Source organism: Notechis scutatus, chromosome 2 (assembly GCF_049901735.1).
Source record: "Notechis scutatus isolate UNSWTSFEM ecotype Mainland chromosome 2, rNotScu1.2, whole genome shotgun sequence".
Taxonomy (NCBI): domain Eukaryota; kingdom Metazoa; phylum Chordata; class Lepidosauria; order Squamata; family Elapidae; genus Notechis; species Notechis scutatus.
The window spans coordinates 126,437,593-126,452,900 of record NC_142010.1 but is presented as its reverse complement, the minus strand read 5'-3'; the positions used below and the strand labels follow the sequence as shown (position 1 = coordinate 126,452,900).

Genomic DNA, 15,308 nt, shown 5'->3' with positions numbered 1-15,308 from the left:
GGGGGTCACGCATGCATGCACAGAGGCACATGGTACACACCCAGGGAGGTTGCGCACGCATGCACAGGGGGGGCTGGGGTGTCACGCACGCATTGCATTATGGGTGGAGGCATGTGCGCGGACTTTCGGCACGTGATGTGGAAAAGGTTACCTATCACTGGCCCAGGGGGGTCTTTAAACTTGACAGCTTCAAGACTTGTGGACTTCGACTCCCAGAATTCCTCTTCCAGTCATCTTAGCTCAGGAATTCTGGGAGTTGAAGTCCACAAGTCTTAAACTTGCCAAGTTTGAAGGCCCTTGCTATAGCCCATCAGACAATGACCTTCAGCATCCCTCACCCTTGGCCATGATGATTGGAGCTTTGGGGGAGGCGCTGTAGTTCAGGGACATCAGGTGGCTACTGCTACCCATTTCTGCCCGAGAGCAGAGGTGTCCCTTCCTTGTTGTCTCTGCGTTGTAACTTAAATGGAGTTCCTTCATGAGATTATCACTCATGTTAACCTTCTGCAATGGAGGGACTCTTGAACCACTTGTATATGATTTCTTGGATTAGTCAGATGACATTAAAATCTAATGTCTGTTTGTGCATGTCCTCAGAAAGTTACACACACACACACACACACACACACACACACAGAGCATACTAATTGGGTGGCTGTCCTGCAGCTGCCTGATAGCCCTGTGAGTTCATTGCGGTGCAATGTGGAAGAATACACCCGACAAAACAGAAAGGAGGGAGCAAAACCCAAACCAGTGCCTCTGCGGGGTGTGTGTGTGTGTGTGTGTATGTGTGGAGTAGAGAGTCTTTTCAGAGCAGATCCACTTCTATTTCTTCGTGTAGCCCTGGGGGTCAGATCTTTTATTCCTTGCTAGGGTGGAGTTCTTAGCCAGGCCTCCAGTTCCGTCCACCTTCCCATGGATAATCAGCCCGTTGTTGTCCAGCCAGGACATTGCCTAAAGCAGCCTCTTCAGAACAGAGCAGCCCCATCCAAGGACAATGCAACCCCTGTGACTGGACTTCCCGCCCTTTTCAGATCTGGCAGGGGTTTCTGTCTCCACACCCAAGAGGCCTAATTCTTCTGTGAATGCTTGGACCCTCTGGATGATTCATGGGGTGAAAAAGATTTGATTTACGAGAGTGGACAGAACTGATTTTAAATGATTGAATGGACTTCTAATATGCCTCTCGAGTCAAATTCATCAAGGGGGATCAGTCTTCCAACTTGACTGGAGATGCATCAGAGAAGCAGTTAACCATTAAACAGGGAGTTGTGATCTTCTAGTCAGGGTAGTTGCAAGGGTTAAAGTGCCAGGCTGGCACCAGGAACACCCTAGCCATTCAAGCTCATCACTTTGGGTCAGTTATTCTCTCTTAGCCAAGCTGTCACAGCAGAGAAAAATTGGAAAAGGGTTGAGCTCCTTATCAACAACAATAACAATAAGATAAGCCAGCATCCTTTCTGACTCTCCTGTCTGCGGCTGCCAGGAGTTGCGGTGTAGCAATATCTAGAGGCCCATTGCTTTCCTCCCCCTCGCTCAAGAATTCTGTGTTGTCATTTCTAGCCACAACTGTATCTCTTTGTCCTCGTCCCCACGGTTGAGAAAGTTGTGATACGTGTTTGGAAAGCCAAATCCTGTTGTGTTCTGGGTACCAACCAACCCTCTGAATGTCACACACTCTAAATTCCTGTTTGGCTGAGACTGTTGGTTGAGCCGGTTGGTTAGTGGGTTGTGCCACACTTGGCAAAAGAAGCTGCCCAGCCAGTTTGGTGGTGTGTCAGTTTGGAGTGATAGGAGGAGAAAGCTTGTGGGCTTAGGAAGGTTTGCATTTAACTCCCGTAAACTTCATAGTTATTAAACAACTGTACACACCCAAGCTGGGGCCTTCAACAGGGCAAAACATAGGTACAGTTCAATAGCGACAAGCCTAGCATTCCCCCCCAAAAAAATCTTTATTAATTTCTAGAGAATCCTTTTTATGAATTGAATTGCTACCTTGATTATATGGAAATAAACCCACTGAACTTAATAGGGCTTTCTTCTGACTGTAAAAAACAGGAAACAAGCAAGATGATGTATGTATACATTTATCTGCTATCATTTATTTTTTAAGTGTTGAGGAATACAGCTTTTATTATTCAGTGACAAGGGTAAAATATTTTTACTAGGTCTATCACTGAAATTGCTTCCTACCGTACAAACTATTTATTTACTGTATTTGTGTGTTTTTTTCTGGACCAGTAGCTTATTTATTTGTTACATTTGTTTGCTGGCCATATCGCTCCCAGGACTAGGATCAGAGATTAACCAGTGAAGTGGCAGGAAGATGTAGACCAATGGTGGCTAACCTTTTTGAGCTCCTGTGCCAAAAATTGTGCGCGCACTTGCACGCTCACGCTTGCATGCAGGCACCCAGAAGGCAATATGTGCCCCCCCCCATGCCCCCTATGCATGCACATGTAATCCTCACCCACCCACGCCCGCCACCCCCTTACCTGCACTGCGCCTCACAGCTAATTTTCAGCCAGTCTGAGGCCTTTTTCGGCCTTCCAAAGGCTTGAGGAAGGCTTCTGCAGGCTTTGCAGGGTGAAAATTAGCCCTGTTTTGTCACTTCTGGTATTTTCAGAAAAACAGGAAGTGATGAAATGGGGCTAGTTTTCGGCCTGCAAAGCCTGCAGAAGCCTTCCTCAAGCCTTTGGGAGGCCGAAAAAGGCCTCAAACCAGCCCAAAATCACCTGTGAGGCACGTGCATGTCCAGTGAGGTAAGTTTGCCTGCAGCTCGTGTGCCAGCACAAATGGCTGTGCGTGCCACCTGTGGCACGCATGCTATAGGTTCGCCATCACGGATTTAGACCAAGCAAAAGAACACTTTTTTACACAGTGTATAAGGTGACCAACTTTTTTACAATGAAAAGGAGGACACAAATAAATTGAAGAAAAAAAGCCACGTGCACACGGCACACTCTTGCGCATGGCGCACTCTTGCGCACGGTGCACTCTTGCACGCAGCACACTCTCTCAACACAATTCTCCTGTGTGGAGCGCATGCGTCTCATAATCATGTCTCACCGCACTGTACCAAGCCTTGACAAATTGTCATGTCAAATACAAATACATCACATCACACACAACAGATTGACTCGGCATCTATCAAATATGGAGATGTACGGATTAGTCTTCAAATATCAAAAAGGAGGACATGTAGGAGGACACTTTTCGAGAGAGGACAGAACTTACAAAAGGAGGACTGTCCTACCTAAAGGAGGGCGGTTGGTCACCTTAATAATGAACATGTGAAGTTTATTTCCATAAGAAATAATAATGGCCACTAACCTGGTTGGCTTTAAAAGGAGATTGACTAAATCCACAAAGGACAGTTGTTTAAAGAGCCATGAGTTTTGAAAGTCTTCAAGAGAGCTCCATGAGCATTTATAGGGCCTAGAGATATCAGCAATATTCTGCAAAAGCTAATACATCCCTGCAAGCATTCCATATATTGAGAAAAAAAATAAGGTGGGGGAAAAGAGGAGGTTATTGTTGATAGCTATCTCTAATTTTTAAGCAGAGTGAAAAATTTGAAGAAGAAAAAAACCAGTTTCAGCTGCATGTCACAATTCTTTGGGGGAAAGAATGCAGGGGCCTGTTGTAGAATTCAGTGTTCTTTGCTATTTCTCTTTCCTGAGAGTGGAAACGAATAATTTTGGTGGAGTCTGTAGACTTGAGAGACGGCAAATTGGATGTTTGTTTGGAAATGCTGGATGTTCAAGTTCTTCTTGTGTCTTCAAATCCATCATATGCACTGACTAGTTTCAATTATGTGATGACTGTTTTTCACTCCTCTTAATGTCCCAACCCAATACTTGCCCTTCTGAAATTTTGCAACGTTCCTCCCCTTAAATGCCTTTCTGATGTAACTATTTTTCAGATCAATTGCTAAGATACAGGAGGTCTGTGGGTCTGTCTTGGGATGGGGCTGCCAGAAGTGCTTGTCAAAAGCTGGTAGGGAAAGTTGCAGATAAACCAGTTGCCAAGTGCCCTAATCATGATCACATGACTCTGGAGATGTTGTGACAATTGCAACTATAAGAACTGGTCATACATCTGCTTGTTCAGCACCATCATAACTTCAAATATTTGCTGAGTGGTCACTAAACGAGTATGCCGTGTATGCTTTATCATCATATGTCAACTGGGCCAGCACTTCTGTAACAAATAAATTATGACAGCCTTACCAGGACATAATTTTTTCTGGAAACATAAGTTCTGAAGAAGAGAGAAGTAGATCATTTTTTCTTCTTCTTAGCAGGAAATTCAGCTGATTAATTATGTGCCATCACGTTGTTTTTGACTCTTAGCTATTACATAAATAAATTTTCTCCATGATGATCTGTCTCTAACCTGGTTCTTCAGGTCTCTTCTAATGGTTTACTCATCACCACTGTAACTGAGTTAATCCACTTTGTTGTTGATTGTTCTCTTCTTCTTTTTCCTTCCACATTTCCCAGCATTAAAGCTTTTTGCAGAGAGCTGAGTCTTTGCATAATGTGTCTGAAATAGGATAATTTTAGCCTGGTGGTTTGTGCCTCAAAATGTGAACTCTGGGTTGATTTGTTCAATGATCCATTGATTTGTTTTTTTTTTTTTTTTTTGTGTTTTTTGGTTTAAGTTGGTTGTTGGTTTTGTTGGTTGGTGGTAGTGGGGAGGGGGGAAAAAAGAAAAAAAAAAAAAAAAAAAAAAAAGGAGGAGGGGGGGGGGGGGGGGGGTTTAGGGGTTTTTTTTTTTTTTTTTTTTGTTGTTTGGGGGGGGGGGGTGGGGGGGGGGTTTAGGGGTTTGTGGGGGGGTTTTTTGGGGTTTGGGGGGGGGGGGGAGGTGGGGGGGATTGTGTGTGGTTTTTTTTTTTTTTTTGTGAATTTTTTTTTTTTGTTTTTTTTTTTGGGTTTTTTTTTTGTTTTTTTTTTTTTGTTTTTGGTGTTTTTTGTTGTTTTTGTTTGTTTTTTTGGAGTTTTGATTTTATTTTTTTTTTTTTTTTTTTTTTTTTTAATTTAAAAATAAAGGGGAATTTTTTTTTTTTTTTTTTTTTTTTAAATTTTTCTTTGTTGGTTAATGATTTTTTTTTTTTTGTTTTGGCTGTCTAGTTTATTCTCATGAGTTTTTTTTAATATCATAGTTCAAAGGTGTCAATACTCTTCCTAACCTGCTTCTTTAAAGTTCACCTTTTGCTTTTATAAAGTGTCACATCACAGCATTTGAATATCTTTTCCAAGGCCTTGATGACTGCTTCATCAAATGCTGGTCTACAGCATATATCTTGATTAAGCTGTATTCATTGAAATCTTACTTCACATTTTTTATCTATTTATTTGTAAAATTTATTAACCACTCGTCTGAGATTTGGTCCCAAAAATTAGCTCTGGAACTAAACAAGAAGCTTTTCAAATTTATTTGCCATTCTGTTTGTTTACTATGTATGTTGGGTAATACTCTTGCCTTAATGGCTATGAAAAGTTTACAAAAATCAACATCCAGGGACGCAGGTACGGTAATATATTACAACAGAAATATTCAAAATGCACTATCCAGCTTGTTTGTCACTCAAATCACCAATTCTACAGATTAGAGACAAATGCAGAACAATTGCCAGTAAGATGGGGTGTGTGTCAGCCTGGGAATTTGTTACAATCCAAGAACAACTCTGTTTGCAGAGAAATCTATCCCTTTCCTTCTGCCAAGTTTTCTAAATTTTAATTTGGGTAAGAGAAAAGGCTATTGTTTCTGCTGCTACTGTTAAATCTTTGCTGACCTGCCGTGAAGCCGTATGCAGCAGGCCAAATTCTGTTGCAATTCCAATCACTTGTGTAAGGATATATTAGAAATGACAGAGGGCTGATGCAGAGTCTAATTTGCATCATGACATCATGATACAAATGGCACAAATACATACAAATGATGGAATTTGCATTGTTTATTTTATCATATAGACTTACTCTTCAACTCCCCCCCCCAAATGGGGAAAAATGTGTCCTCTCCCTCCTCATTAGTTCATTAAAGTGAGGATCTTTGGAGGTGTTACAATAAAGTGCTGTTGATATTGTGCTTTAATCCATTCTAGATAATGAACAAATATGGGCTCCCCACCCTCTATTATTCACCCTGTAGTGTATTTATATGCAGGACCTGACTCAAGAATCTATAGTGCTTGTGCAGAAGAAATAGGAGGTGAGATATGCATTTAAAAGCTGAACATGATTTTCTCCTTGGTTATTTATTAACTCTGAATCAACACACACATGGAAAACAACCAGTAGGCCAAAGCTCCCTTAACCTATGATCAGTGACCAGAGTGTGGACCTGCAAATGCCAAATACTCAAGGCTGTACCCCTGTTTTTAGAACAAAATGACCCAGTCCAGAACCTTCACTGATGACTTCTCTGCTTTCTTTTAATATGCCTGCATCCAAGTTGGCCTCTTTTTCCCCTTTGCCGATAAACATGATTCAGCACTGTAAAACTCCGCCCATGTACAAATTAATCAATATTGAAACAGCTTTGTGTTAGTCATAGTACTCCACCTGTCTTCATAGACTCTTTTAATTAAAAAGACACATGAATTTAAAGAATCAATTTTTAAAATTTTCAATTACTATACAAAGGTGTCTTTGAGCCCCACAGAAGTTCTGCCAGAAACATTTGGGGGAGGGGTGCCAAAAAAAAAAAGGTAAGATGGCTGTCGCAGCAGTGCAATTTAAGCCTGTCCCTTTATATCTTGCTTGCAACATCAAAACACGTACAACATGGGGAGGGCTGCGATCACGCTGCTGAGTCTGCCATCTTGGTTTTTCTAACCTTCCCAGTAGATGCTGCTGTTTTCTGACAAAAGATGGTGAAAGGTTGCAGCCTACTGCTTTATATGAAAGTCTACCTATCTGTTTGGAAATAAATAAAAACAAGCTGAGAGGTTGGCAACAGCTGGACAGGAAGTGAGCAGGAGCAGCCTATTCTATTTGCCTTCTTGTGAACGGGCATTTTATGAGTGAATAATCCACAGCGGCACCTATTTGGTGTGAGTGTTTCTAACAGGCTCTCAAACTTCAAAATGTGCTCATTGGTTTCAAACAAACTGGAGAAATGTGTGTGCTTATTTGTGGTTTAGTATCCTGTGTGTACCTCATCAAGTTTGGTTTATTCAACCAATTGTGGTTGCCTCGTTGTATGTGATAGTGTGTTCTGCAACACAGACTATTATATTTAGGGCAGCAGAGTTAACCCTGTTACCCCTTGGAAACATTTTCATCTGATAAGCTATAGTGTTAGGTACATGTGTGTTGGACCATTCACCCAATGAGAAAGGAGCACCTTATCTGTGCTCTCAGGGTAAATGGCCGACTTCATACATCAAGTGCTTTGTTTGGTTTCGAGTTGCTGTGGTGCACAATTCCGGCCATTATGGTTTGAAAGAGCTGCTTTGGTCTAGTGGTTAAAGCATCCCGCTAGAGAACGGAAAACCATGAGTTCAAGTCCTGCCTTAGCTGAAGGCCGGCTGGGTGACTTTGAGCCAGTCTCTCTCAATTTGTTTTGGGGTAAATAGAAGGAAGGTGTGTTTGCCATCTTGACATTTGTAGAAAAGAAAAAGTCAGGCTATAAATAAATAAAACGCGTAGCATATTACTTAGTGATCCAAGCCAAATGTGGCTTCTTCAGGAATATTGTATAGCTGGGCTGTCAAACTCCTGGCCCGTGGGACGGATGCATCATGCACTGGTCACACCCATGCCCAGTTTCGCAAAGGGAGGGGAAGTCCCAATACATCACGTGAAGCTGCCATGACGACGTGAGTTTGATACCCCTCCTGTATAGGATTAATAGGAACCCTGGGCTTATGGCCTATATCAATTCAGGAGGTGGTCCCTTTTAACTTTTTGGGAATCTTACTTTTCCGGTCTAGTGTTCTGATCTCTGTGGTTGATAGAGGAAGAATAGCCAATTAGGTTTTGCTTACTTTTTTATTCAATTAATATTTATATACCAATTCCTGTTCCTGTAAATCTCATAGTGGATTTTGTGCTTTCAAGTAACTAGATCCAAAAGGGGTTGATTGTGATCTCATCAAGCATCCTAATTCCTTACAGTTTCAACCTTATCACACCCTTCCTCTTGTAGTGCAGTTAATCTACTTAAGCTGTGGGAAGAATGTGACTGTTTTTATTTATCTTCAGGGAGAGGACACTGAATTTGCAAATGCTCACAATTCTCATTCGTGCATATCACTTACGACTAGTTGATTTGGTCAAAGCTAGGAAGTAGGACACCAGAGTGACAGTTTTCTACCCCTTTCTATGTTTTTGGTAGGACCTGTTTGTCATCATTTTTCCAACCTCACACCCTCTAGGTAGATAGAGACTACGCATTTCAAACAGTTCTAGTTAGCATTCAGATCTTGAAACAGAGGCCTCATAGTAAAAGTGAATTATAGACATCTACTCCATTTTCAGGGGATGACAATTCTTTCTTGCTGTGATGGATCTTCACACATTGTGTGAAACTAAAATATTTTGGCTTTCCTAAGAAACTGTGAGCTTCTTCTGATTGGCTGGGACTTTCCTATTCCTTATGTATTTATTTTTATTTATTTTATTTGCTCAAGTGATTATTAGATAGCAGGTATAAGTATAAACATGGTTATGAATATATGAAATGGATACAAATAAGAAAAAAAGAAACAATAGGACAGGGACGGTAGGCGTGCTTATGCACGCCTCCTACAGACCTCTTAGGAAAGGGGTGAGGTCAATAGTAGAGAGTCTAAGGTTAAAGTTTTTGGGTTTTGGGGAAGAAACTACAGAGTCAGGTAGAGTATTCCAGACATTGACCACTCTGTTGCTGAAGTCATATTTCCTGCAATCAAGTTTGGTGCGGTTTAGCTTGAGTTTGTATTTATTGTGTGCTCTTATATTGTTGTGGTTGAAGCTGAAGTATTCATTGACAGGTAAATGTAAATTAGGTAAATTAGGGTAAATGTTTAGAAGTTAGGAAGAGGGAAGGGGGAAGAGGTAATAATAGCTTGTAAGTGGGAAGAGGAGGAAGAACAACAGGTACAGTATAGGCTACCTGGCTGGACAGTAGTGCCTGTGATAGGGATCTAGGTGTGCTAGTGGACCACCACTTAAGTATGGGTTAGTGGACCACCACTTAAGTATGACTTCCTGTCACAGGGACTTCTCTCAAGTATTTTTCCCCTCCTTTGCTGGTACTTTGCTTGTGTGGAATGACCATTTAAAGTTACAATGGCACTGAAAAAAGAGACTTATGACCATTTTTCACACTTACAACTGTTGCAGCATCCCCACAGTCATGAGAGGTCAGGCAAGGAGATGCGTACCTTGATGTGCATGATATTGAGTTGGCCATGCCCAGCCAATAACATGACCACCTAAGCCACGTTCACCCAGTCACATGACCACCAAGCCACACCCACCAACTAAGCCACGCCCACAGAACCAGTTGTTAAAAAATTTGAATCCCACCCCTGGCTAAATTGTATAATAAACGGCGAAGGGAACTACCATAGGTATGTTTAGCCTATGAAAGGAAGGCTTCAGGGAAACCTGATACTTAATGGCCTGTCCATAGGGAAGAGGGATCGATTTATTCTCCATAGCATCTCGAGTAGGAGAAGAAGCAATGGGTGGAAGCTCATCAAATGGAGATCCAACCTGGAAATAAGGAGGAATTTCTGGGCAGTGCAAATAATTAATGAGCAGAAGAAGCTTGTGCTGGAGGTTTTCAAGGAACAACTTGACAATCATTTGTCCAAGATGGTATAAGACAGGGGTGTCAAACTCAGGTCATCACGGTAGTGTCACGTGACGTATCGGGACTTTTTCCCTCTTCGCTGAACTGGGCGTGGGCATGGCCAACATGTGACGTATCCAGCCTGTGGGCCGCAAATTTGACAGCCCTGGTGTAAGAACTCCTGTCTTGGGTAGGGGGTTAGACTAGACGACCTCCATGGTCCCTTCCAGCCCTACAATTCTATGAACAATGGCGAATATAAAATGTTCTAGTCTGTACGTCACACAATTGAAATTTCTCTTTGGATATTAGCCAGCATTACTATCCTTCTGAGGAATTCACAGGTAGATGCCTATCTCTAATGATAATAGTTCCGAGAAGGAAGCAAAAAATGAATTTGGAAGAAGATGCCATACAATATAGTTGGTTGATGTTGCTCTTATTGAATATTTTATCAATTTGGATTAGTGGCAATCTGTTTTAAGAAAAACCCTTTATGGATTAGCTCCGTTTCTTACCTATTTTTGTTTTATGTATCTCTGTTCCTCTGCCCTGGAAACATTGCAAGAGTCCTTGAGGAATCTTAAGGACAACAGTTTCTGTTTCTCAGCTGCTTTGGTTCCAATACAAAATGTATCTGAGATTGATCCAGGCAATTTTGACTGTTGATTTATTCCCAGTCTTCCATTTCTTAAAACTCCTGCTGCCAATTAAAATAGCCCAGGTTAAAGTGAACAGGGGCAAAATTGAGTTTGAACTGCCTGCTATCTTTTTTCCCCACGACTTTTCCCCATTGCCTTGAAATGGAAGCTCTGCATCAACAGAAACTATAGGGACATAATAAGATTTTACTCAATTGCAAGTCCTTGGCCATGGTGCCCTTGGATCACCTAAGAACTTATTCCATCTCAAAACTGGGACAGCACCGTTGTCTAATGACTCCCTTTTTAAGATTGACTCTAATGTCGAATCATCCTCCCTTGTCCCTGAAGAATTTTTCAAATAATAATGCAGGAAGAGATAATATCTTAGCACCTTCATGAAAATCTAATTCATGTGTTTTTGACTTCAGCCTGATGCAGGGTAAATATATACCCATCAAGACTGATATTTTGATCAATTTAAAAGAATAGAGCCCTGTAGGAACTTTGATTGTCCTGGAGCACCTTATTTGCTCCATTCCTGATATTTACTAGTGCCATGCTCTGGTGGACATGGTTGATCAAAGCAGAAAGTGATGATATATGGATGACTTTGCTTTTTACTGTGGAGACTTATTATAGAAGAAGCACTGAATTATGGCTGATGGACTTCATGAATGATTTATGAATCCCCTTTCTTTTTTTCTTGCAGTTTGTGCAGGTACCCAAAATGAGCTCAGTGTGACAGGAGATGCCCAGCAACGGTATCAGACACTATATAAAATGTACAACAACTGTGAGATCGTCATGGGCAACCTTGAGATAGTGCTCATTGGACAAAACCAGGATCTTTCTTTCTTGCAGGTAACTAGATGTGGTGGAGGACTTAACACACTTTCCTTTTTTTAGCAGGTGTGAAACTAGCGTAGAAAATTATCTGTGGGAAATCCTGGCTTCCTCCACCTACATTCACCAGGCTGAAGTTGTCTACTCCAACTTTCTGTTTCCATTAATGGTTGTATATAGACATGACAAACGATGGTCATGCTCTCACTTGCTCCTGGCAGATTAAAAAAAAAATCAGATATACATCTCACTTTGTTATATTTTCCAATAATATTCTAATTAATTGGATAGATTGCAGGGAAAAATCAGAAAATGCTTACGTGCCCATTCCATTGTGTCTCATCATTCTTTTCCTTCCCTAATACCTGAATCATGAGAGACTAGTGATTGTGAATAATTTAAATAATTTATCCAAGGGAAGTGCCAAATGTATTTATCCTAAAGAGCTTTACTCAAAACACATTTAGGATTAATGCCTCATTATATAATGTTTTGAAGTCAGTGTCAACAATTTCAGTAAAGTAATATTTTTTGATAGGTAACCCCCAGATATGGGAAGGAAGCCTAGTTTGATTAAAAAGAAAAAAAAAGAGGGATTTATTTGGTTGAGAAAAGCATAGAATGCATTGGTAGTTGGCTAAAATAGTCTCTGTTGGGATAATTTATTTTCATTTCATGATTGAGGCAGTGGAGATTTGGATTATGCTCAGAGAAGTGGACACAAGGGTGACATACCCATCTCTAAATGGCTATATGGTAACATTAATGTAGACCGAACTTGCCTACGGAATGTGGGCTCCATGGCATCACGAGTAGAAAACAACTATTGGAGCAAAGTGATCAAAGTTAACTCTCTGTCCTTCCAATGGCACAATAATCTGTCAATTATTAACCCAATGGGTGTTTTTAAAAATCTCAGAGGTTCTTTCCTTGCCCATTTGCTCTCCTACGATTATCTGAGGTTTCTGAAAAATATTTTCTGAAGCTAGCCAACTCCTGACTCCAATACTGGTACATAGTTAACTAAAGAGCTGACCAAGTGGTGATGACTGCCATGCAACATGGCAGATAGCTGAAAGAGAATTGGTTACATATGTGGCTGATAGGCTGGTTATTGCATCAGTCATAACAACCAAGTCAAGCCCTAATTATTCACACATTATGTATATCTTGGTATGTTCAGAATTTTCTGGATTTATTTATTTTACTTCAGATATTGTATTTTTCAAGAAGATAAAGACTTTTAAGTTTTACTTATTTCTTGGTGACTTCATGGACCCATCCATAGACAGACAGACAGACAGACAGACAGACACACACACACACACAGAGGATATGCATGAGTAAAATGCATCTCTTTACATCCACATTTTTGGGTGAAGACTGAAATTTAATAATGTTTTTTTCAATCCCAAACAAAATCAAATACTAATAAAATAAGAGAGGGGTAATGGTGGATTGTGGCAGGATTGATATAAAAAGTCTGAAAATTATTTCCCTAAATGAACTGGGAATATAAATGTAAGAAATTGTAACAAGACTTAACTAGCAATGAGAAATTCAATACTAATTTTTATGAAAATAGAATGTAGAATATAGAGTAGAATATTCTTTATTGGACAAATGTGATTGGACACACAAGGAATTTGTCTCCATACCGAAGCTCTCAGTGTACATAATAATAATAATAATAATAATAATAATAATAATAATAATAATAATAATAATATACCAATAGGAGAAGGTAATAGGAAAGATGAGAGAATATTGCAAAGAACTGGCTGTGTGCAGCAAAGAAACTATGAAAATATGAAATGTTTAGTGTACATTTACATGTTATAGAGAATATTTAAGTTTTTAGATATGTATTACATCCAAATAACAGTGTAATATAAAGATATTGAGTCTACCTGAAAGTGGGGGGTGGGAATTTTTTTTGCCTATATCCCACATAATTTCTGCCAACCAAATTGCTTCTCAGACAAAGCTGGCTGGGTAAAATAAAAAAATTGATGGTTGGTAGCTCTCCCAAAATCTAGCTTTCCTTCCTGTTTGGCACATTTCAATCAGAAATCGCTCCCTCCTTCTGATTGTTCCTTGGCAGTGACCTCTATTTGAAGACGTGAGTCTGTTTAGCTTCACTCTGTTCATTGATCCTTTGAATCATTCTTTGTTGTAGCTCATCAGAACTGCGTCCAAACTTTTGTGGAGCCAGTAATGCCAATGGAATCACTATCATATCAAATCCAGCTTTTTTAGGCTGCCATCCATTGAGGAAGTACAGGCGAAAACCAATTACAATCACATGCATTTTTCTCCTCCATTAAATCACAGCATCCTAAGATGGCATCTATTTCATTTGGGAGCCTGACGGATTAACAAAATGATTTGATATGAATATATGCATTAAATGTTATGATAGTTTTTCCTGGTTTCCTTGCATTTCTGACAATTCCATGCCAGTATGGCAAATAATCTCTGAAGGGTATATTAAGTCTGGCTGAGTTGTGAGTTTTGTGGTTTCATTTCATCCTTCCTAGACTATTCGAGAAGTAACCGGCTATGTTTTGATCGCCATGAATGTCTTCACTTACCTGCCACTGCAGAACCTCCGTATGATACGTGGGACCCAATACTATGAAGACAACTATGCCCTCTATGTGGTCCTCAACTATGAAAAAAATGTTACACACGCTCTACACCAGATGGGCTTCAATCAGCTGACAGGTAAGATGATGGTGGAGTTTGAGGTCCAGGCAAACCAGGTTATATTCCTTCACATGTGAAACAACCCCCAGGTAGTTTGAATAGCTTATAGCATTATAATCAGGGTTGTTGAAAACGAGGGGTGTATATACAGAATATAGGGAAGATAGTTGTTTTGTGGTCCTCAAGCACACAAGACCAAGTATTTGTCTAGACTAGAATGACACGATCGTTGAGAGCAAAGTGGCAACAGGCAACAATTAAGAGGGGTGACCTCTAGATGGCAGCAAAGAGTTATAAAAAACTCTAGCTCTTTGCTACTATCTAGTGGCCCTTTGGATTTTTGCAGCCCCAATCAGGCATATTTATGCAAATTGATGGCACTGTTCTACCCACAGAGTGTCCCGAAGTAACACTGCTGCTGTTCTTGCCTAAGGGCAGCTTCTGGGCACAGGCCCAGAGTACTAGAACAAGTGTAGCCACTGGCTCCTTTAAGTAATGACTGATGTTGGGATGACATCTGAGAGGCTTGTCTTGAGAGATGCTTGAGAAAGGAGCCCAGAATGAACTACTTCCTTTCCTGATGAAAAGGATTCTCATACCAGAAAGAAGGAACTTTGTGAAGGGTGGGTGCTCTCCAATATTCTGAACACATGATACATCTTAATAAAGTTAGTGTTATGAGGAATACCTTTTACTTGGTAAACAAGGTCAGTAAGAAGGAAGAAGAAAAAGATGAAGAAGAAAAGGGCTCACTGCATTGATCCGCCTTCCTACTTCCCATGATGGCAGCCAAGAGCTGCCGTAAATAGCCTTCTAGCATATTTGTTCATAGCAACTTAAATTCAGCAGCCCACTTCTGAACCTGGAGATCTAGCCTACCCACTTTCAATGAATTTGTCTGATTACCTTTTAAATAGAAAGCCGCCATATGCTCTGATAACAGCATGTTCAATCCATTAATACTGGATTGTTTGAGGAGGTCGGTCTAATTGTGTAACTTTGAATGCTAATATTATGAGAGGAAGAGAAAAAGAAGGTTCCCTCTACACCATCATATTTTAGAATGAAAAGTAACATTGGGACAATATCCCTGGTCTTGCCAAAGGCATATAGCCAGGAGCCATTTACATAAAGGGAGTTGTTGGTTGCTAAAGAGAAGCCTACAATTTGTCAGGATTAAATTTCCTTTTCCCTTTGATACCTTGATGAAATAATCAACAGGTGAATAGTTGTTAGGCTTGTGACCATAAAAGATGTGTACAATGAGACACGTGAGATTTTAAAAGTACATGGTGAGAAGATCTATTAAGCAGATAACAGAAG

General features: G+C 40.4%; 1 protein-coding gene across 1 annotated transcript in view; it reads left to right on the top strand.

The window, feature by feature from the left end:
* The window catches only part of ERBB3 (erb-b2 receptor tyrosine kinase 3), a 97,044-nt gene that overhangs the window by 40,737 nt on the left and 40,999 nt on the right, over window positions 1-15,308 (top strand). The window contains exons 2-3 of the mRNA XM_087956114.1: window positions 11,143-11,294; window positions 13,817-14,003. Coding sequence (XP_087812240.1) covers window positions 11,143-11,294; window positions 13,817-14,003 — 339 coding nt within the window. The remainder of the gene's footprint in view (window positions 1-11,142; window positions 11,295-13,816; window positions 14,004-15,308) is intronic.